Raw genomic sequence first — 24297 nt, forward strand, 5'->3', positions numbered from 1 at the left:
AGTCATATTTAGTGGCTATATAAAATTTCATCATATAGCTGTTCTGTAATTTGCTTACTTTTGTTCTTAGATTGGACATCTTTGTCTTAAAGCTGTACTCCAGTTGACTTTTTTTGGGTGATAAAATCTTAGAAATAGAATTGACGGGTCAGAGTATTTACATTTTTAAGGATTTTTGATAACTATTGTCAAGTTGCCCTTCATAAAGATCCTGTAAGTTTAAATTGTCGCTAGCCCCACTTTGTTTTTTTTTTTAACTGATGTTTGTCTTTGTTTTTCCATAACATAATACAAGGTAATATGTACCTCTGCTTCCTCTAAAGCAGCCTGAATTTCACATTTCTCTTGTTCTACTTGCTTCTTTATTTTTTCCAATTCGTGAATTTGCTTTCCTCCCTCTGCAATCTGCTCAGTGAGGTCAGAAATCTCCTCTGTGGTTGAACAGACAGGAGAGAAATGGTCAGAAAGATGGCAACATGGCAAGGTCCTCCCAGGGATATATGGGGTAGGGAGGACTGTGAGGACTGGGAAGACTGTGAGGACTCACGCTGCAAGTTCTTATTTTCTCTTCTTAGCGTTTCAAGTTGATCCAGGGATTCCTCGTAGGCATTCTTCACCTTGAACAGCTCGGTGCTAAGAGAACAGGCCTCCTTCTGGGAGGCCTCAAGTTCAGCCTGAGTTTCCTCATACTTCTGTTTCCATTCTGATAGGACCTGAAAAGCAATAAATCATGAGTTGATCCAAGAAGAAAGGAAGACCAAGTAAAACGCTCTTAAAGTTTAAGCAGTCTGGGCTACCTTGTCAAAGTTCCTTTGCTTCTTATCAAGAGCTGCACAGGCTGCATTAGACCTTTCCACATCAAGCATGAGGTCTTCAACTTCGTTCTGAAGCCGCTGCTTTGTTTTTTCAAGGGATGCACATTTGGCGTTCACAGCTTCTACATGTTCCTCCGCTTCTTGCAGGCGCTGGGCCAATTTCTTCCTGAAAAGTTAGCCAGGCACTCAGGAGAATGGCCAAGACCAGAAGCAAAAGAAGCAAAGTGATAACCTCCTTGGTCCCTTTTCACAGTCCTGTTTCTTTTCTTTTGTTTCTTTTTTAAGAGAGGGAGTCTCCCTCTGTCGCCAGGCTGGAGTGCGGTGGCGCCATCTCGGCTCACTGCAACCTCCTGGGTTCAAGCGATTCTCCTGCTTCAGCTTCCCAAATAGCTGGGATTTCAGGCATGCACCACCACGCCCAGCTAATTTTTGTATTTTTTTTTTTAAATAGAGACAGGGTTTCACTATATATTGGCCAAGCTGGTCTTGAACTCCTGACCTTAGGTGATCCGCCCACCTTGGCCTCCCAAAGTGCTGGGATTACAGGTGTGAGCCACTGCGCCTGGCCACAGTCCTGTTTCTATACTGGCAAATAGCATATGATTTTCAAAATGGTGGCAGCCAGAACTGCTTTCTAGATTGGTAAACTGTTTGGAAAGGTCCAAAGTGGTGAAGAGTTGGAAACAAGTCCTTGGACTATTATAGAATTCTTAGAGGCTGCTGTTGGTGCTGCCGTCGTATGTGCCTTACTACCTAAGTAACTCGAGATTTTTAAGACTTCTGATTGAGTATGACTGTGGAAAATTATTAGCCAGGACAATCTTGTTGTTTGACTTATATATTCATTCTGACTCCAATATGGATTTGAGGTTAACTAGATGTTTTACTGGCCGGAAATATACTGAGCATATTCATTTGCTTTCTCAGACTTTCCATTCCATTTTATGTATTCTTTTCCCTAGAGAACAGCCAGTTTCTTCTAATCATTGTATTTGGACAATCTCTCCAGGGAAAGAAATTCATAGATAAATCAGGACAATTCATGCAGTTTAAACAAAGGCAGGGTTTTTTTTGTTTGTTTTTTTTCCCCCTCCTGAATTCTCTGCATTCTCAGTTCATTTTCAGTTGTGTGCCAAGTACACATCCTTATGGTAGAGAAAAACCTTTGACTTGATGCCCAAGGAGATCTACTTGAAGGTCTCCATTTGTCTATATGCAGACTAAGGCTTTATTTAGGCCAAACCCTAAACATTATATATGGTTTGGTGGCCTCCAATGTGAGTTTTAAGAGGTATGTCTTCTACTCAATGCTTAAGAAGGTGGGCTGTGGAATCAGAATGACAGGCTCCAAACCCAGCTGTATCATTTATTAAGCAGATACCTTTGGGTTAGTTGGTTAACATCTTATAGCCTCAACTTCCTCATCTGTAAAATGGGGATTAGAATAATGATACCAATATAATATTGTTATGAAGATAAATAAGCTGATATACATATATATATATATAAAATACTTGACACAGTATGCACACAATAAATGTTAGCTTTTGCTATTGTTATGTTATCATCATCATAAATATCACAGCTGCTTCTGGGAGTTCCTTTTCTAGAGTTCACAACACATACTTGGCCTCCTCCAGCTCCTCTGTGCGCTGGATGGCGTCCGTCTCGTATTTGGTCCTCCACTGAGCAACCTCACTGTTGGCCTTGGACAGCGCCCTCTGCAGTTCAGCTTTGCCTTCCTGCTCCTCCTCATACTGTTCCCGCAGCAGGTCGCAGTCGTGGCGGGAGGACTGCAGGGCGTGCGCCAGGGCGTTCTTGGCCTGCAGAAGTAGCAGTTCAGTGACATAAATTCATGTATTCAGTGATATTTAACTTACACATCCCAAGTAGAGCCTCACTGGGCAGGTTTAGATTTGGTTAGTCAAAAAAATCTTTGGCAAAACTCACTTTAGTTTCTTCCTCTAGTTGACGTTTCAGCTCTTCAATCTGCTGAGTAGATGCTTGCTTGCTCCTTGAAAGTTGAGAGACTAAAGCATCTTTCTCATCTAATTGTCGAGAATATTCACCTAGGAATAATAGACGTAAGGGAATTTTTTACTGGCATAAAAATAAGTCTAAACCTTTTATATTTATATGTATGCATATATATATGTATATGTATGTGTGTGTGTGTGTGTATATATATACACACAAGCTGTATATTCCTTACCTGAAATGCTTGGGACCAGAAGTGTTTCAGATTTCAGATTTTTGTTTGATTTTAAAATATTAGCATTACACTTACCAGTTCAGCATCCCTAATCCGAAAATCTAAAATCTGAAAAGCTGCAGTGAGCATTTCATTTGGACATCATGCCAGCCCTCAGTTTTGAATTTTGGAGCATTTCAGATTTTTGATTTTCAGATTAGGAATACTCAACCTGTGTGTGTGTGTCTGTGTGTCTGTATGTGTGTGTGTCTGTTTGTGTGTGATGTGTTTAATCTACACATCATCTGCTTCTAAGTATTTTTATAGAACTGGTTAGAACCGGAGATTTAAAAGCAACATTGCCATTTAAAAGTAAACTTGTCTGCTCAGTCTTGCTTTCTTTCCTTTTTGACCTTCTCAGCAAACTCTGATCATTTGTTTATCTTTCTCTAAAGTGGGAATGTTGCTGTTTATTAGAACCCCTAGAATCCTTTTTATTTAGTCCATGGTTTTGGGACCCAGAGAAGATGTCTTTACCTGCTTCTGTCTGCAGACGCGCTCTCTGCGCTGTGAGGTCATTGATCAGCCGCTGCTGCTCCTCTTCCTTGGTCTTGAGCTCACTCACTTGGTCTTCTAGAGCGCGGCACATCTTTTCAAGGTTCCCCTACAGGATATGTAGCAATGAAAGATGAGACATTGAATGCAATAAAAAAAAGTTAAAACTTGATTCTTAAAATACTTGTAGAGTAAATAAATTCATGTCTAAGTGTGAGTAGAAAGTTAGGACATCAACTCTGTGAAACGTGCAATAATTTAGGCATGGTGAGTGCATAATGTGCCTAAACTAGTTATTTTGGGAGACCATTTATTCCAATGATATTGACACTTGCTTAAAGTGGATTTTGAAATCATCTTAATAGATCATAACCAGCATTAAAAAAATACCATAGAATGGGATATATTAGGTTAGAAAATATTTAAGTAGTCCTGAAAAATGCCTGCAAACAATGTTTAGTGATAGAGAACAGTGGGTGTTCTTATAGATGATTACCTTCATTTAGAGACAGTATTGGGTACCTTGGCTTTGGAAATGGCCTCTGCGTTATTGCTAAGGTCATCAATCTCCATCTTCAGCTCACTCTTCTCCTTCTCCAGCTTCTGCTTGACCCGCTGCAGGCTGTCAATCTGCTCCCCAAGCTCAGCCATACTGTCTGCGTGCTTTTTCCGAAGAGCAGCCGCCATAGCTTCATGCTGCAGAGTGGCCTCCTCCAGGTCCCTGCGCAGTTTCTGAAACTCAGCCTCCCGCTTCTTGTTCAATTCCACCTGAGCAGAAGTGGCCCCACCGGCTTCTTCCAGCCTCTCGCTGATCTCCTCCAGTTCCCGGGAGAGGTCAGAGCGCTGCTTCTCTGCCTTGGCTCGGGAGGCCCGCTCTGCCTCGATTTCTTCCTCCAGCTCCTCGATGCGGGCCTGGGAATGAAAGAAGCACATAAACATAAACTCATCTCAACTTCAATGTTTTTTTGGTGTGCAGAAAAACTGGAGGTGAGATGACTCACCTGCAACTCTTTGATTTTCTTCTGTAGTTGAATTTCTACAGCTTGCTCGTCTTCAATTTTGCTTATCAAATTGCTAATTTCAAATTCTTTCCTTTAGACAGAAGAACAAGACGTATTAATACTCATATGAATTGAAAGATGATATCACATAGAAGTTTTTTTCTAAAAAGCTCCTACTTTTTAAGCTTTTCATCAAGTTGCTGTTTGTCATTTTCTATATCCATTGTGGATTCTTGGGCCAATTTGAGGTCACCCTCCAGTTTCCTCTTTGCTCTTTCTAGATCCATTCGAAGCTTCTTTTCTTGTTCCAGAGACCCTTCAAGCTAATAAGAAAGTAAATATGGTAAAAATTGAAAGTATATATTTAAAAAAAATCTTTCAAAGGGATATTTAAAATGTTCTTACATCATCCACTTGCTGTTCTAGCTTGGTTTTAGCTTTGGCCAGGGTGTTGACTTTGTCCTCCTCTGCCTGCAGGTCATCCAGGGTCTGTTGGTGGGCCTCTTGGAGAGCCTTCTTCTCCTTGGACAGTTTTGCAATGGTTTCATCCAGGCCTGCCATCTCTTCTGTAAGATTTTTCACCTACAAAGGTTAAGAAAGAGATTATTTCTCCTGTAAAGCAATTTAGTTGGTGGCAGAACCTCTATACAGTATTGTAGAATATGACTGCTACCTTGTTCTCTGTGGCATGTTTCTCCTTCTCAACCTTGGCCAGTGTCAGCTCAAGGTCATCAATGTCTTTCTTGAGTTCTGAACATTCATCCTCCAGTTTCCTCTTCTTGGCTGTCAGCTCAGCATTGATCTCTTCCTCCTCCTCAGCTCTCTCAGTCACCTCTTTGATTTTGGCCTCAAGTTGGATTTTGTTTTTAATCAGTTGCTCACACCTTTCCTCTGCATCCGCCAAGCTATCTGCTTCCTATGGAGAGATTCATTCAGATACTTAGAGTGTTACTTATTTTGAAACTTGGTTTTTTTTGCACAAAAATAATAGTGTTTTATTGAAGTCTGTTGAATGTTTCCGTATGAATATAAATTTAATTGAATTGAACATTATTACATAGTCTGGAGAGATGCAGCTTATTGGAAGTGAGACTATAGTTTTAGAAGCAAACTAGTTTGCGAAGTTACTGGATTGAAGCTATTGTCTATTTAAAAAATAATTTGTAGAAGAGTGGAAAGACCTCTAAATCAGGCAAAAGGAAGCCTGGGTTCTTGTCCCAATATTGCTTCCATATGTATGACTTTGGGCAAATTGCTTTATTCTTTTTATTCATATATATATATATTTATATATATTCATATATGTATATATTTATATATATTCACATATGTATATTTCGAATAAATGATTGCCAAGAGCTTTTCAGCTGTAATATTTAAAGATTTTGATTTAGTTAAATTGGTTAGTTTTGGTTTTGATCATTCCCTGTCCCCCTCAAACCACTAATTGCTAGGCTGTATTGAAAAAAGAAAAAGAAGAAAAATAACTTAAATACATTTCCATGTAGTATTTTTTAATATACTAAAAATATACCTTCCTGATATACCTTCCTGATAGTTCTAATATACCTTCCTGATAGTTTTAATATACCTTCCTGATAGTTCATACAGTGCTATAATTGTTGAAAATTTACATTTCCATTTAAAGAATTACCCATTAGTCTTAAGAAGAATTTTATTTTTTGGAACTTTTACCCTAACTTTTATTTTGAAAACTGTTAAACTTACAGAATAGCCGTATGAATAATACAATAAATTGCCATATACCGTTTACCTAAATCCTCACATTTTTAGCATTTTACTGTTTTTTTCTCTCTCTAAACACACACATAGACACATATATGCACATGCGCACACATACATATACACTGTCCTAAATCATTTGAAAGTAAATGGCAGATATGATATTTTAGCATGTCGCTCCTAAGGACATGAACATTCTCCTATATAACTACAATGCTGTTATTACAAATGAAAATATTATCACTGATACAATAGTATTATCTAATATACAGTCTATATTCAGATTTCCCCAGTGTAACAGAAATGTTCTTTAAACTGCAACATAATTTTCAGAGAATTGTACCATTGACTAGGCTAGAGGTTCTTCTGCCCAGGACAGTTTTAGTTCAGGAAAGATCAATGAACTCTTCTTAGCCCTTTCTGCTTTTGTGTTTTTGTTTGATTTTGTTTTCCTATTCCCTTCTAAATCTGGTTAATGTGGAAAGTCTGTGCTGAGCCCCTGAAATTTTGAAAATTTTCAAACTCATACGTCAAGTTAGGAAAAAAAAAATAGAATGAACAGTGATATGTTATGAACCTAGATTCACCAGTTGCTAAGTTATGCCACATTTGCTTTGTCCATCCCATTTGTGGCCCTCTCCCCTCCTCCTATAATTATCAAAATGAATTTTAGAATATATGAGAAAGTGTAATTCTCAGAAACTATATAGCTCAATAAAGTTTTTATAAGTGACTAATGAAAATATTTAAATAAAGATCAGTCCAGTCCCTAATTTATTAGGTTATTTGGCCTGGGGAATATTTTTTAATTTCCCAGTGTTCGTTTTGTTCTTGAGTTTTAAAAAACATTTAAATGGAATATAATGGGGACTTATTGTGCTAAATCTTGGGGGTTGGGGAAAGGAGACACAGAGAGAAATAAGTTTGAATTTAAATACATCTCATAGACTTGAGTTTAGAAAATAGGGCTGTACTTTTAATGCTGGGCTAAAGTAGCCCAGGTAAAGGGGTAAAATATTTGTCTGAGACTTGTGGGGGTTGGCTTTAAGCTACTTCCTTCATGGCTGTTAAATGTTGTGATAATTATTTAAACAAATTCTTCAATCTTTCCTTTTCCCGTTGTAACTTGGAAATAATTGTGGCTTTTCTTCCTTATAGAATATTGAAAGATAAATGAGGTATTAAAAACAGCAACTTGAGATTTTTTTTTCAAGTAGAGGTCATTTATAAATCCAAAGTATATGTGTATTTCAAACAAGCTTCAGTAACATGACGCATTCAGAATATGGAGTACTCACAGATTGAACCTGGAGTTGCAGGTCATTTTTCTCTTTTAAGAGAGTGACCATTTTTTCCTCTAGCTCCTTCCTTTTTGCCTCCGACTTGGCAAGTTCATCTTTCGTTTTCTGGAATTCTTCCTTCATGGTGGCCATCTCTTTCTCTGTTTCTGCACTCTTGAGGAGAGGCTTAATCTTGAAGAATAGTTTCATCCAGGGCCAGTGCTTGACGTTCATGAAGGCACGGACATTATACTGGATGCAGAAAAGTGCTTCTCTGCGATGACGTGAAAATATCAGTGTAGACTGATCCATTAGAGGCAATGTTATTGTTACTTATCACACACAGATTTCCCTTTTAATGAATGCCCCTCACAAATAAATATGTCACATTCTCTATATATTATATTCTGGCTTTACACACACACACACACACACGTACACACATTTTCACGCTCACACTCATGGTCAGTAGCCCTCAGTATAACCACTTTGCTAATTGAGTGCTGTTCATATTGAGCAGATCTACTGTGTTCTCAGTCCCTAGCAAAGAAAGTGCCTTTGGGGTGAATATTTTGAATGTAAGATCAGCACATGCCATTTGACACATGACAGTATTAGTGATTTGAGGTGGGTGTGACGATTGCATGTTGATTGTGCTGCCTGTCTGTGGACATACGGATGAGAACTGTGAAATGGCATAGGTTGTTTTCTGAATTGCCCACCTAAACTGAGCGTATGGTTTGTCGTCTCTTCCTTGAAGTTGCTCCTCTTATTTTGAACAACACTGAATTGTCCACTCTATAAACTTTTTTTGCTAGCTTCTTCAGATAATACACTGGCTTATCTCAAATTCTTTCAAGTGCCTCAGTCTTAACTGATTAATTGGATTGTTAATATTTGCGAGGCATTCAGCCTCTGTTGAGCTCTAAAATTTATTTTATTGAAATAAAGTGAAAAATAGTAATAAAAGGTACCCCTACTGCAAACTATAGCCATCGACTGGCTAGGTTTGACTACCTTGTAGCAATGTGTCTGTTTCTTCAAGCTTGTTAAAATGGAAATTCCATCTCTATAGGTCCAATTTTTTTTTGGGGGGGAGGGGATGGAGTCTTGCTCTACTGCCCAGGCTGGAGTGCAGTGGCGCGATCTCAGCTCGCTGCAAGCTCTGCTTCCCGGGTTCATGCCATTCTCCTGCCTCAGCCTAGCTGGCAGTCCTCAGAGTAGCTGGGACTACAGGCACCCACCACTTTGCCCAGCTAATTTTTTGTATATTTAGTAGAGACGGGGTTTCACCGTGTTAGCCAGGATGGTCTCGATCTCCTGACCTTGTGATCCACCCGTCTCGGCCTCCCAAAGTGCTGGGATTACAGGCGTGAGCCACCGCACCCGGCCTATAGGTCCAATTTTTAAGACTTGTAACTCTGTGAAAACAGATACCTTGACACAGACCATAACGTTCACACATGGGAAAGACTCAGGAACACTTCCAGTGCAGGCCCGAATTAGTACAGATGAGAAAAATGAATGCACAGTGTGTGTGTAAGTAGAGGGAATGCAGTAGGGTTGGGTAGACAAACTGGGTGAGGTTGGTTACAGAAAGGGGAAATTAAAGTTTTAAATTGGTAAATAGATAAATTAGGATGAGGGGAGAGATGAGATAAGGAGATAAGCAAATGAGAGAATCGTAGATAAACAAATTGTTTAGCCTGGCTGGAAAAGGCTATGTGGTTGGAAATGATAGATGAGGTGGGGAATAGAGAGGGCCTTGGCAGGCAAGCAAGCAACTGGCTTGACGAAAATACTGCTTACTATAAACTATTCTTGTGACTGTATGTGAGATGGCTGGAGGTAGGAGAGAAGTTTTGAAGGGAATCCAATTGTGAGAGCTGAAGCAAAGGCTGCTGTGTTGTAGCAGTGAGTTCTGAATTGGGTGAGAGGAACTATTAGCCACAAAACGAAATAATTAATGAATGAAGAAGACTGATTGATAGTCCTTAAGGGACCTTATAACTCTGATATTCTGCATGGTTGTTACCTCCTTTGCAACATCTTCTGATATTCTACCCTCATTAGGAATCCCCTACAGACAGCTTGTGTTCTTGTTATAATCTGGGCCAATTTTTCATCTCTCATTTCTTCCAGAAGACCCAGGAGGCCAGCTTTGAAGAAAACCTGGAGAAAGAGACAGTCACAAATCATCCCCATACTGCAGGAGATGCAGAAATGGCAGAAGGTACTTGGATCGGGTGTAAATAAATAACAGTATACCTTGGTATGTCCAAATTTATATTGAGTATGATCAATGTCAATAGAAGCAAGAAGTTTCTCAGAAGCCTTCTTGCTGTCAATGAACTGTCCCTCTGGAATAGCACTCGCATTTAAAACCTTGTATCTGCTCAGTTAAACAAAGAAGGAATGGTTAGGAAAATGTGACCACATGCCAACAAAAATGACACCAAAAAGAAATATCAACAAAAATCTGAGAGTAGAAATAAAAGTAGAAAATCCAACTGTCCTTTGAGGACAGATAGTAAAACAATATGATTTTCTGTTGCATGCCGGCTTCCTGTTATCCTTCTAACCTGTTGTATTATCCTACTACCACAAGACTATATTATTCGACCGCTTAATTTTTTAATATATACTGAGGATATATGAAACAAAATGAACAGAGGACACAATTAAGATGGTAAAATAGTCACGGTATTAATGAAATACAACAAAGAAGACTGACCTTTGTTTAAAATCACCGTATAAGATTCTGCTTGGGAATCCTTTCCTACAGATGCGGATGCCTTCCAGCACCCCGTTACACCTCAGCTGGTGCAACACAAGTTCATGTTCCATTGCCCCTAAAAATATAGAACAGTACTTATTCCTGGGCATTTGATGTTCAACCCTGTGCCTGTTTGGTTATTTCACTCTCTGTGTCTTACCAGGAGTTTTGGTTTCATTGGGAATGATACACCGTACGAAGTGAGGGTGTGTGCTCCTCAGATTCGTCATCAATTTATTTAGATTTTCCTAGAAAACCAGACAGAAAGGACTTGATGAAAAAGTTGTATTTCAGGTCGTTTTTTTGTAATTGTGTGGAATGAACCTTGACAGTCCTTTACTAGGCATGCATCTGTGAGGCTTCAGTTGCTCTGTATTTTGAGGGTCTCAAGAGTTCTAGCCTGCCAAATAACAAGAAGGCCAAAGTGCTTGGAAGGAATGCACATCTCCAGGGTATTCCTTTGTAACACCAGGGATCTGTCTCATAAACAAATTGCAATTCAGTAACCTTGTGATTCACAAGGAAAGGTTCTCAGCGGAGAATCACGAGACAGAAAGTGATGGCCTTGCTATGCTACTAATGAGCTACCTGACTCTATAAAATCCCTTTTGTTTCTCTGGACATTATCTGAGAATAGGTGAGATTGTTTGTGGGGTCTCTTTCGTCTCTCTCAGTGCTAATAATTTTCACAGTAGCAGTTTACAGTGGTAACCTAAGTTAGCAATTGTCCTAACTTTTGCCTTTCCTTCCTTGAGTGTATTATTCCCTGGGACCTCTTAACCTCTGGTTTTGTTTTGGTTTTTGCACAGTCTAAAACTGTGAAACTGGCTGGGCACGGTGGCTCATGCCTGTAATCCCAGCACTTTGGGAGGCCGAGGCGGGCGGATCACGAGGTCAGGAGTTTGAGACCAACCTGGCCAACATGGTGAAACCCCGTCTCTACTAAAAATACAAAAATTAGCCGGGTGTGGTGGGCGGGCACCTGTAATCTCAACTACTCGGGAGGCTGAGGCAGGAGCATTGCTTGAACCTGGGAGGCGGAGGTTGCAGTGAACTGAGATCGCTCCACTGCACTACAGCCTGGGTGACAAAGCAAGACTCCATCTCGAAAATAAAACAAAATAAAATAAAATTGTGAAACTATATAACCTTGGGTGGGTGGGTGTTGGGTACCTGAGACTATTTACTGTCTGAAGCATATGGGGGGAGTTATTCCAGAAATACAGAGATCAGTTGTGACAGAAGATGATGTTTTAATCAGCCATAGAAAACTCATACAAATATTTCTTAATATTCTTAGGTGTACTCTTAAGAAGGCAGATTTTTTTTTTTTTTTGACAGAATCTCACTTGGTTGCCCAGGCTGGAGTAAGTGGTGCAATGTCAGTCCACTGCAAACTCTGCCTCCCGGGTTCAAGTGATTCTTCTGCCTCAGCCTCCTGAGTAGCTGGGATTACAGGCGTGCACCACTACACCCAGCTAATTTTTATATTTTTAGTAAAGACAGGGTTTCACCATATTGGCCAGGCTGGTCTCGATCTCTTGACCTCGTGATCCGCCCGCCTCGGCCTCCCAAAGTACTGGGATTACAGGCGTGAGCCACTGCGCCCGGCCAAGAAGGCAGATTTTTTTTTTTTTTTTCCACATCTCAGTTAACCATTAGGAAATGAAGAAAATAAGTAATGTGAGTTCCTAATTTTGAAAACATGTGTGAAAACAAGTTGATAAAACAGAAGTCTTATTTGGTAAGATAATGCAAATTGGTTGTGAGAAAGAAAAAGAACAAGAGTAGTTTTCTTGTTTAGATCATAGGTCGTATGTCATGTCTGTATTTTAGTTTTATAAAGAATGAGACTTAGCCATATACATTTAGATTAAAAAGCCATTATTAGTCCACATATAAGAACCAGTTTTTAAGCTACATAGGAAAATCACATTATCTTGTAGTGAAACTATTATTCTTTAATCTCAAGAGATATTTCGTATCTTAATGATCCATTTAAATCACTGGGCTTGGCTTTAGATGATTTTCAGCTGTAAGGAAAAATTAAATTCACCTCAGAGGACAAAGATATGTTTCGGTGAAAGATGTCATAAAGAGTGTATCTGAAGCTCATTCTCAAAGAGGAACTCAGGAACATTTTCAAAGGGCAACATTAGTAGAATAAGAATATGGCCTTCCACAGGGACAGCTCTGAAGTTTAACTACACTTCTTTAGAAATCAGCTTCATTATATAATAAGAAAGTTTCTAAGGACATTTTGGCCATCCTGAATACATTAGATAATCATAATAAGGAATAATGGGTAAAGCATCCGTTCCTACAGGAGTAGTATTTCTTTGGCTATACTCTAACGAGAGCGGATATTTGAAGTGGTTCCTGTTAACATTTTATTCCTTCATAATGTATTCTAAATCCCTAATTATGATAATTCATAGAAACTGAGTAGATATTTCAAAATAAATTTGTACTTTACCCTGAAAAGGGCAGACACAGTCTGGAAAGAAGAGCCCTTTTTCTTAGCACCTTTCTTTGCGCCGCTATCTGAGGTAAAAAGAAAACCCATCAATAAGAATAGAATACCAGAGGCTTATATGAACATGTATTTATAACATTCTGTGAGAATGGGTTCAATTTAGATTAAGGACACAGAAAGTACCTGCTTCAGCACTCGCATACGTGGAAAAGAGACTGGCTAGAGTCTTCATTGCAGACTTCTGGTACAACCCAACCACAGTGTCGTTCAGGGGGTCCTTGTTCTTGTCCAGCCAGCCAGTAATGTTGTAGTCCACAGTGCCAGCATAGTGAATCAGAGAGAAGTGGGCCTCGGCCTTGCCTTTGACCACCTTGGGCTTCTGGAAGTTGGCAGACTTGCCCAGGTGCTGGTCATACAGCTTGTTCTTGAAGGAGGTGTCTGTTGCCTTAGGGAACATGCACTCCTCTTCCAGGATGGAGAAGATGCCCAGTGGCTGAATTCAGAAAAGTAACATTGGTGTCAACCTGACTTCTCTCAAAAGATAGAGACATGGTGGCTATCATTTGACTGAATTATGAGCACCCCCGATTAAATATATGTCTGAAATAAACCAGGGTCGCAGCTCAAAGAAGTCCCTTGTTACCACTAGAGTGACTTTTCCACTATTCTTCTCACATTCAATCTGTAGCATTACTTTCAATTAAAAGAATAGCTGGATACAAACTCCCTCAACACAGCATGTTGAAATGTTGTGTATTATCACACTTTTTTCCTACTCAGTGAATAAATCTATTGTCAGAGTTTTTCTTTGCTATGAAAATAACTTGCTGACTTACGATGTTGACTCTATGCAGTAATTAAACAGTATAAACAACCAAACTATCTTTAAGATATTTTGGGTATTTAATTTCTTTAAAATAGATTATAGGCTGAGTACAGTGGCTTACGCCTGTAATCCTAATACTTTGGGAGGACAAGACAAGAGGATCACTTGAACTCAGGAGTTCGAGACCAGCTAGGGCAACATGGCAAGACACTGTCTCTACAAAAAATTCAAAAATTAGCCAAGCACATGCCAGTGGTCCCAGCTACTTGGGAGACGGAGGTGAGAGGATTGCTTGAGCCTCAAGGTTGAGGCTGCAGTGAGCTGTGATCGCACCACTGCACTTCAGCCGGGGCAATAGAGTGAGACCCTGTCTAAATAACTAACTAACTAAATAAATAAATAAAATAGATTATGAAGTAGCATATGCAGTTTGACTTCTTGACTTTGAACAGATTAGCTTTCATGAAAGCACTAACTGTATCATGTGTGCATTAATTTTTATATAGAAAAATATTTTTATTGTGGACATCATGGATCATAATGTAGATAGATCAAGAACTAATGAAGATAGTAGTTGCAGTGAAGCAGAACATCTCAAATAGAGTTTTCAGTGCTGCGTTAAAGTTGGATTTGATCCAGTATCAGAATAAGAATGTTTAGAACAAAACAAAGTAAACACTATCAGATTTTTCTTATGTAAAAGTTAAAAAGAGGAAGTCATTTCTAAGTAGTAATTTTCCAGTTTGTTCAGATCACAAACCATTTGAGATTACAGTAATACTTTTTAGAATTGCCTAAGATTTCTGGAAAAGTGATCCTCGCAGTCTGCCCTTCTTTGGAAACCAAACTGACCTTCTCAATGAGCTCGATGCAGGCAGCCAGGTCCATCCCGAAGTCAATGAATGTCCACTCGATACCTTCCTTCTTGTACTCTTCCTGCTCCAGCACGAACATGTGGTGGTTGAAAAACTGTTGCAGTTTCTCGTTGGTGAAGTTGATGCACAGCTGCTCCAGGCTGTTGAACTATACAAAATAGTAGAGATTTTCAACATCAAATGAGTTTTTATAGTAGTAAAATTCATTACTGAAAAAATTCTTTTATTGAAAAAATGTGGAATGTAGTAATGAAGGAATAACAATTCAAACTGTTATTCCTTCAAAAAATGATCATTGGCCAGGCGTGGTGTCTCACAACTGTAATTCCAGCACTTCGGGAGGCTGGGTGGGTGGATCATGAGGTCAAGAGATCAAGACCATCCTGGCCAACATGGTGAAACCCTGTCTCTACTAAAAATACAAAAAAATTAGCTGGGCATGGTGGCGGGCGTCTGTAATCCCAGCTACTTGGGAGGCTGAGGCAGGAGAATCGCTTGAACCTGGGAGGCAGAGGTTGCAGTGAGCTGAGATCGCGCCACTGCACTCCAGACTGGGCGGCAGAGTGAGACTCTGAAAAAAAAGATCATTATTCACATGAGCCTTTCTCATGAATTCCAGGCATTGTTTAGGGTCCCAGATATCAATGTTAGAACACGAGTTCAGGTAGAATTTACCTTTTCTCCTCTAAGATTCCATGGGCAAGAGTATACATTAAAAGTTCAACCATGGTCCTGTGTTATGGTTTAGATTCAAAGGTAAAGGGGAAAGGAGTTTATTGGTAAGCCTCACTTCTTTTACCACTCCCACTCTCCAATTCAAAATAAAGTTCACATTTTCACCTTTGGCTGATACATTATTAAGGAAAGCTGATCTTAAGACCTTTAATATAAAGGTCTTGATGTATGAAGTGAAATCGTTAGGGTAATTTCTCTTCTATTTATATCAGACATTTAGCAAATCCCCCTTGTCAGGTGAGTAAAACCAGGGACCTGATAGAGTATAGCAGTTGAAGATCCAAAAGAATCTTTGTAATAATTTACTCCCTTATTTTATAGATGGTGATAAAATAAATGCCCTGGAGGTAAAATAGTTTGTGTAAGATGAATCTGGAAGAGGAGAGACAGACTCTTATCTGTCTCTAGGCTTCTACCTTTGGGCCTTTTCTCCTCTATGAAGAAGGCTTGTGTATGGACCAACTGCTGTAGATCTGGGTTGCTGTCCTGGATTTGTCTTATGCACCTGTGGGATCTTTAGCCAGTGTTTTGATTTCCCTGCATCTCAGTTTCTTCTATATAAGTTGGGGGAATATTAGCTACTCCTTGGGTTGTTTTGAAGATTAAATAAGGTAACATTTTGAAGTCCCCAGTGTACACTGCTGGCCCTGTGAGTGTTAGCTATTATTAGTAGTACATTATGTTACCTCCTATTTTGCAGATAACCCTTGTTCTAGGTGCAGTGTTGGAGGCAAGTAATATGGACACTATAAATGTGAATGAATAATGATAATAATACATCAAAGCCCACAATTGCCTCCTTCTTAATTCTTATTAATATGAAGATAACTCACATCAAAGATCTCAAAGCCAGCAATGTCCAACACCCCGATGAAGTACTGCCTGGGCTGCTTGGTGTCCAGCTGCTGGTTGATGCGGGTGACCATCCACAGGAACATCTTCTCATAGACGGCTTTGGCCAGAGCACCCACTGCATTGTACACCTTCATAGATAATGTTTGTTGGTGTTGTTGAAGACATGCCATGAAGGCCTGAGATGTGTGTGATTCATTGAGGTCATGTACTTACCTGCTGCACAGTCTGGCCTTTGGTGACATACTCATTGCCAACCTTGACCCTGGGGTAGCAGAGGGCTTTGAGTAGGTCTGCAGAGTTCAGACTCTGAAGATAGGCTGCCTTGTCAGCAACTGCAGAGACACAGTTTAGGACATGTTTCATGAAGGATATCCTCTTTTACCTACTCTTTCCATTTTTTTCTCCAATTCAACCTATTATTTAAATAAAAAGCTTAAATAACTCTATAAAAGGCCAAATGAGGTTCTCTAACCTTAGAGCATGTGGTTGCCAGTAAATGGTTGGTTGATTATACTGACCTTTAGTGATTTATTACAAGTAGTTTTAAAGAAATTTTTCATCAACTATAAACATATGTAATGTTTATTGCAGTCTTGCAATTTTTTATAAGTAAAAGCCATAGTCCCTGTTTTTAAGACACATTAGGTGTAGTTGGAAGGATAATATAAATATTCACTGTTAGGGTAAACATCAGAATATTTTGATTCTCATCTTAGTTTTTCACCTCCCTATTAAACCTTGCTGGATTAGTTTCTTTATCTAAAAATGTGGAGATTAAATTTTACTGGGTGATCCCTACAGAGTCCCTTTCTAAAATTCTGTCAGTGACTATAATGGAAATAAATGTCACATGTCAGGTACACCAGTAACTGGTGAAACGTTTAGAGGAAGAAGAAAGAATGTCAATTCGAGGTGGTCAGGGATGGCTTTAAGGAGCGATAACTATCTTTCTGTGGTAGGTCCTGTATATTGTGTGTTCTTTCCATACGTAGAGTATATAATCTTTTTTCTTAATTCCTTTTTTTAAATCTTACTTGCTGCCTATATTGTCTATAGATTTATATACAGACAATACACACATTCATAGAGATGACTCTGGGGGTATCTTTCTCCCCAGCCCTGAATTTGGGCAGATTCTCTGTTGTCCGTTCCTAGGGTCTTCCTATTTAGTGCTGAAATAGAGCAGCCTACAGTTATCTCATATACCCACCTTCATTGCCAAGGCCAACGAGGAGCACTATTATACCTCATTCTGTCTCATAGTTTGTGCTTATAAGTGGCTTTTGGGGTTTGTTGTGACTTATTTGGGCTGGATGGAAATGATGGAGACATGGAGATGTAAGGAAGGGAGGGGGTGAGGAAAGCATGCAGTGTGTGTAAATGTGTATATGCCCTTCACAAGTCACAAGTCCAGCCACAAAGGAGATGTGAGTGTAAAATAGGATTTTTTTTTTTTTTGCTACATTCTCTCATTAAACCCAGATAAAGTTTCTTTTGGTACCTTCTGTGCCATCTGGCTCAGCTTGCTCCTCACGCTGCTTTTGCTTGAATTTCATGTTCCCATAATGCATCACAGCCCCTGTGAGTTTATAGATGGACACTTTCTCTTCAGGAGTGAAGCCCAGGATGTCAATGGCACTCTACCAGGAAAAATGATAGGACAGAGGTTAGGGCTGAAGAGCTTAACTTATAAGATAATTTATACATATCCTAAGGTAACCACACCTACAGTAAGTTGCTATTATCATTCCCATATGTAATGGATTTTTAAAATTAGTGTGTTTGACTTACATCAGTGGCCACCAACTCTTCTTGGTCATCAATACTGGGAACTGTGATCTCCCCCTGACTAACGAAGGCATAGTCATATGGGTTGGTGGTGATCAGGAGCATTTCTGGGTCACAGAATTCAGGGCATACATTTTACATTAGACACTGTTAATAAAATATGAACTTCCATCTATGACTTTAAGTTCTTTCTTACCAATTAGATCTGGCTTCTTATTGGAAGTGATCTGATAAAAAATATGGTAGCTTCTTTCTGCCTTTAGTTGGAAAGTAACTCTGGACTTTTCTAAAAGATCTGGAGAGGGAAATAGGTATCGAGTTAGAAAAAAGTATCAATGCTTCTGAGATGGTAAATGAAACTCACGTCTTTGGTCAAATTTGGGGCATTACATTTGGCTCCAGTGAGATTTCAACTTGATGACCAATTGCAGATGGATGGTGATTCTCACTGTCTAAGAGCAGCAACTGAAGCATACCTGCTCTAGGACAAATATATTTTTCACATGAAGGATCCGTGACCTCTGTATTTTAGTTGATCCCTAATATCCCCTCCTTCTTTGGATCACCTAGGATTCACTCTGTGGTGAGGGGTTACCTTGGAAACATCTACCAAAACTCAGATCCGGAACAAACCACAGAGATATAGTGGAAACCCATAGGTAGCCCTAGCTTTTGTCCTGGAAAAAATCATAGTTGCTTCTGAGGCAGGAATTTCTCTAGGATGTGTTACAGAACCATCAAGTCTGAGATTGAGACAAAGGGAGCACTCAGTGGATTATGGGTAAGCCTGGCATTAGCTTACGGGCAGTACTGGCAGCAGACTACCCTTTTAACAGGCTTCATGCACAGCAAAGGTTGCAAAATATCCCTGCAAATGAAATCAGTTGTCTCTCTGTTTTGATTTTCAGTGGTCCTGTTACTCACATGTTTCTATATCAGCAGATGCCAGCTTCCCCGTAGTTCCAAAGTGGATTCTAATGAATTTACCCTTGAAAAGAATATTTAATATTAGAAAACTGAAACACACAGAGAGATGCAACTGAAATAGTAATTCAATAATAATTCAGACGTGACTACTCTGGAAGTTAGGGATGGAGTAGACCCCTCTGTGACCAAGAGACTCACAAAGCGAGAGGAGTTGTCATTCCTCACAGTTTTGGCATTGCCAAAGGCCTCCAGTAGGGGATTGGCGCTGATGATTTGATCTTCCAGAGTACCCTGCAAAGGAAGGAGCAGTTCTCACATCTGGAACTCCAGATATCTGAGAGTCTTGACAGAGTCTTTGACTCTGGCTACCAGACCTACCTGCATTTTGCCAGATTCATCCTTCTTCTTCTCTCCAGTAACTGCAATTGTTGCAAAGTATTGGATGACACGCTTGGTGTTCACAGTCTTTCCGGCACCAGATTCTCCGCTGTCAAATGGAAATCAGAGAAGAAATCAGAGAACTATGGCCTGCATTGTCAACATCTAAGACAATCCTTGCAAATCAGAGAAGAAAAAAAATCACATACGTGATCAGGATGGACTGGTTCTCTCGATCTGTGAATGAATTCAAAATCATCAGTTAAAAAATGCATATTTAATATGAAGATTATTGAATCAGTTCAGATCAAACACAGCTTGTTCTTTGTAACTTTTTGAAGATGTCAACTTTGGTTTTGGTTTTGTGTTTATCCTCCAAAATAGCCATTTGCTTCTCACTGTAAAATTTGTGAAAATGAGAGCAAGGAATCATCTATTCCTTTTTGTATTTGTTAATTTTTAATTGTGGTAAGATACACATAACATAAAATTTACCATTAACCATTTTTAAGTGTAGAGATCACTGGCAGTAAGTACATTCGTAAAGTTGTACAATCATCACTACCCTTCATCTCCATAACTCTTTTCATCTTGTCAAACTGAAACTCTGTGTCCCTTAAACTCTTAACTCCCCATCTCCTACTCCTCCCATTCCCTGGCACCCACCGTTCTACTTTCTGCCTCTGTGAATTTGACTACTCTAGGTACCTCATATAAGAGGAATCATAGAGTATTTGTCTTTTTTTGTGACTGGCTTCTTTCACTCAGCATGATGCCCTCAAGGTTCGTTCATATTTTAGCATATGTCCGAATTGCCTTCCTTTTAGAGGCAGGATATCTTCTTGCGTGTATATACCACATTTTGCTTATTTGTTCATCTGTCGATGGATACTTGGGTTGCTTCCATGTTTTTGCTATTGTAAATAATGCTGCTATTAACACAGTTGTACAAATGTCTCTTCCAGACCCTGCTTCCAGTTCTTTTGGGTATATACTCAGAAGTGGAATTGCTAGATCATACTGTAATTCTATTTCTAATTTGTTGAGGAACTACCATACTGTTTCCACAGTGGCTGAATCATTTTACATGATCACGAACAGTGCACAAGAGTTCTAATTTCTCCAGTTCTTGTCAAAACTTGTTATTTTCTGATTTTTTTGATAGTAAACATCCTAATGAGTGTAAGGTACATATTTGATTAATTTTTTAAATATTTATTACAGAAAATTCAGACATATACAGAAGTAGAGACAATAACATAATGAATCCTCATGTGCCCATCATACAGATGCAATGGTTATTAACATTTGGCCAATTTTATATCATCTATACGCCATCCCAATCTCACTGAATTATTTTAAAGAAAATCCCAGACATCCTATAATTTTATTTATAAATACTTCAATTAGAATTACAGAATTTTGAAGTCATAAAAGATCTTAGAAATTGCTTAGGCCAACCCTTACATTTGAGGGATAAAAAACTGAGACCGATAAAGGAGGAAGTGACTTTTCTAATATTAAGTACATAGCTAGTTAAGGTCAAAGATATCCTCCTGGCTCCTTCCCAGCTTTTGATGTCACTCATTTGACTTCTGGCAAAGGAAGGGGTCTGGAATTGTGAATATTTGTGTTCATCTGCTTTTATTTTCCGTTTAATCTTATATGCATTTCTAAATAATATAAACAAGTGTCACTGATTATGTGACTGATACGTTGTATTTATATCAATTTGCTGATTTGTTAAATCTCTAATTCTATAATGCTAGATTATAGATTTTAGAGAATTCTAGAACCTAAAAATCTATTCAGGGAAAATAGATACAAATCTGGATGTTATTTAGATGTAGATATAGACATAGACTTCAGAAAACTTTAGCCTTCTCTTCAGGGAAGCCGATGCAGATTTTGCATCCTAGTCAGATAGATTTGTTTTCTAGTATAAGCAAAACCGTGGAAGATTATATCACGTCTAGTGGGAGCACAGATAAGAAAACAATGTTCGGGTCTCTTGGCAATGCTAAAATAACATTTAGCAGCTCAAATGCTAGAGCGCTGCACCATTTTGTACTAAAATCATGTTTGGGAGCCATAAGTAACCTTCAATTTGGAGCAGCCCCAAACCAAACCATTAGGAGCAGAGAGCTCGCTGGGCGGGAGGGCAGGGGTGGTGTACATAGCTGTGTAAATGCAGCTGCTGAGTATTAAAACCTCTGAAATGAGCCAGTGTTTGGATAATTTCTGGGAGGTAGTTAGCTTCTGTTGACAACCAAAGAACAGTTTACTGGCATAGAATCCTTGTAGAATCTGATGGCCAATTTGTAATGGGAGATTCCTATTTTATCCCTTCCTCTTTTTTCTCCCCCTTGAAAAAACAATTTAAAAACAAGTGCAAAAAAACAAACCAAAAAGAAAGAAAAAACACCTTAGTTTCCAAAATTCCATGGAACAACAGAAAACTCAGGAATATAAACTATTTCCAAAGGCAGTGCATTTGGTGTGTGAAGATAAAAGGTTTTAATGCTGTATTTGGGCCTATAATGCATATCAAAGCTGGTTGTTTATACCTTGATAAGGCAGGAATAACAGGCCTTGATACAATTTAAAAATTTTTCTCAGAAAAGATTTTTTCCTTTCATTTTAATAGGAAAGTGCTCCAAATCTTTGGGAGGAAAATCATAGCTTTCTTTACTCATGTTCTACCCTTAAAGGCTGGCAATATTAGCTGTGTCGTTCAAAAATAAATGTAAGAATTCACAAAGTTTTCCAGCTGTGGCTGATAACGCTTTTCGTTGATTGCTGTGAACCTGGGTATTTTTAAAAAGTCTATTTGAACATTTTTTTCTATCCAAATTGGAAAGTAAAAAAATATGGAAAACAATAAATATGTTTACAGTGGTCTAGTAATTGTTTCAGCTAGCCTTCCACTTAACTATCTGTGTTAGCTTGGGAAGGACAGTGAATTCAGTGAGCTTCACTTTACTCATCTGTAAAATGGAGGTAGCTGCTGGGAAGAGCGTTAAGATGTCACGGCTGTGAAAGTTTTTTGAAAACAGTGAAGCCCCCTGTGGCTAGAATGTATTATTATAATATAATGAGGCCCCAAAGATTCTATTTACACATTTCTGTAAATAGATGCCTCTCTCACTCACCAGTCAACATGAACTGATAGGCATTGTCAGAGATGGAGAAGATGTGGGGCGGGGCCTCCTGGCGCTTTTTGCCTCTGTAGGCAGCCACCACCTCGGGGTTGTACACCGGCAGCCACTTGTAGGGGTTGACGGTGACACAGAAGAGGCCTGAGTAGGTCTGCGAAGATCAGAACATTTATCATTTGGATCTTGTTTTTACTCAGAGAGAGACATGAAATAAAAAGGTGTTTACAGACACTCACGTAGATCATCCAGGCTGCGTAGCGCTCTTTGAGGTTGTACAGCACTCCAGGCTCGTGTAGGTGAGTCATCATGGCCATGTCCTCAATTTTGTCATATTTCGGAGGATTCATAGGGAAGACTTGGTCTTCCCTGACGGTTAGAGTCTGGTGAGTAAGCAAGAAACCAGTTCGTTTTTGTTTGTTTGAGATAGAGTTTTGCTCTTGTTGCCCAGGCTGGAGTGCAGTGGCGCAATCTCAGCTCACTGCAACCTCCGCCTTCCTGGTTCAAGCGATTCTCCTGCCTCAGCCTCCCGAGTAGCTGGGATTGCAAGCGCCCACCACCATGCCCAACTAATTTTAGTATTTTTAGTAGAGACGGGGTTTCGCCATGTTGGCCAGGCTGGTCTCGAACTCCTGATCTCAGGCGATCCACCCGCCTGAGCCTCCCAAAGTGCTGGGATTACAGGCATGAGCCACTGCCCCTGGCTGAGACCAATTTGTTTTGATGGTTGGAGGTAGGGTTTATGTTTGCCTGTATATTTTGGTGTAAAACTATAATCGCACATACTTCTCATTATATTATTTAATGTCCTTTTTAAAAAGGCATGAAATATATTCATTTCAGAGCTTAAGTGTTAAGAAAACCTGTTTCCTATGATGAGCTAGGACACTATCTTTTTAAAATATTTTTTCCTCCCACATTCTCTTATCCCAGATTTATCACTTCGTATCCTTTTGTTCTTATTTTAATAGGCTAAATTTTTATTGTTTTCTTTCATTCATTAAGAAACTTCGTTTTTTGGAAGTAATGGGGATATTAATACATTATTTAAGTAAATATTTAACTTCTGATAGAAGGAGCTTGTTTTCATTTCTCTCACATTTGGAGATTCAGACTAGGAAGTGGGGAATTGAAGGGAGATTATGAAGGCCATACATAGTGGGGTGAGGTCCTGTGCGAAGTTGGGAAGGGAAGACATGAAGTTATTGCTGTGAATTCCTTTTGCCTTCCGCATCTGATGTCTCTACACTGCCTAGAAGGGTGTTTGCATTGGCAACAGGCTTGGAGATTCCCAGGAAGTTAGGCTTCAACTTTTGAACCGAGAAATAAAATGGGGAGTATTTTCTCCCTGTTTTCACTTACTGCTCCACCTTCAGTCTTTACAGTTACTCTCCCTCCTTCTTTGCTCTGTATAGCACTCTTCACATAGGATTCCTTGGGCTCCACCACAAAGACAGATGTTTTAGCATCAAACGGCTTGTTTTGGGCCTCAATCCGCTCCTTTTCTGATTTTCGAAGATAGGGAGCAGCTTCGCCAAAAACAGCCATCTCAGCATCCGAGCTCGCACTCATGGCTGCGATTTATTCAGCAAAGGATTCTGCCTAGGGAGGAAAGAAACGGGAGAGAGAGAAATAAAAAGCAGAAGTCACAAATGTGAGTTAGGCTTTGAAATGAAAGGCATGTTGAACATAGCCTGTGCTGTAACTGTTCCTCCAAACTGGCACTCCCCAGTGTTCTAACACAGTCTAAAGGACAAGTTTGGAGTCAGACTGTAATTTGAGATTTCATTTTTAGGACTGTGAGTTTCCTTTCCAGATCACATATCTTGATCCTCAGGGATAGGGTACCTACAACTGAATTAGAATGAAACCTCTGCAGCTAAAACTATTGATGGATTGTTTTATAGCAACTGTCATTAGT

General features: G+C 39.3%; 1 protein-coding gene across 1 annotated transcript in view; it reads right to left on the reverse strand.

The window, feature by feature from the left end:
• LOC101009387 (myosin-8) overlaps positions 1–24035 on the reverse strand; it is a 30481-nt gene extending 6446 nt beyond the window's left edge. Inside the window, exons 1-31 of the mRNA XM_009189681.4 lie at positions 23739–24035; positions 22616–22759; positions 22374–22530; positions 19431–19458; positions 19222–19330; positions 19042–19134; positions 18841–18904; positions 18113–18211; positions 17920–18023; positions 17630–17768; positions 16342–16460; positions 16107–16256; positions 14516–14686; positions 13021–13330; positions 12838–12905; positions 10522–10609; positions 10320–10437; positions 9854–9977; positions 9621–9757; positions 7604–7859; positions 5236–5478; positions 4968–5144; positions 4740–4885; positions 4563–4653; positions 4084–4473; positions 3544–3670; positions 2766–2884; positions 2442–2638; positions 798–981; positions 548–713; positions 307–431 (exon numbers count right to left, since the gene is read on the reverse strand). Of these exons, the coding sequence (XP_009187945.3) occupies positions 307–431; positions 548–713; positions 798–981; positions 2442–2638; positions 2766–2884; positions 3544–3670; positions 4084–4473; positions 4563–4653; positions 4740–4885; positions 4968–5144; positions 5236–5478; positions 7604–7859; positions 9621–9757; positions 9854–9977; positions 10320–10437; positions 10522–10609; positions 12838–12905; positions 13021–13330; positions 14516–14686; positions 16107–16256; positions 16342–16460; positions 17630–17768; positions 17920–18023; positions 18113–18211; positions 18841–18904; positions 19042–19134; positions 19222–19330; positions 19431–19458; positions 22374–22530; positions 22616–22759; positions 23739–23948 (4653 nt within the window). The 5' untranslated portion in view covers positions 23949–24035. The remainder of the gene's footprint in view (positions 1–306; positions 432–547; positions 714–797; positions 982–2441; positions 2639–2765; positions 2885–3543; positions 3671–4083; positions 4474–4562; positions 4654–4739; positions 4886–4967; positions 5145–5235; positions 5479–7603; positions 7860–9620; positions 9758–9853; positions 9978–10319; positions 10438–10521; positions 10610–12837; positions 12906–13020; positions 13331–14515; positions 14687–16106; positions 16257–16341; positions 16461–17629; positions 17769–17919; positions 18024–18112; positions 18212–18840; positions 18905–19041; positions 19135–19221; positions 19331–19430; positions 19459–22373; positions 22531–22615; positions 22760–23738) is intronic.
• Positions 24036–24297: the final 262 nt, after the last annotated feature.

The sequence above is a fragment of the Papio anubis genome, chromosome 17 (assembly GCF_008728515.1).
Source record: "Papio anubis isolate 15944 chromosome 17, Panubis1.0, whole genome shotgun sequence".
NCBI lineage: Eukaryota > Metazoa > Chordata > Mammalia > Primates > Cercopithecidae > Papio > Papio anubis.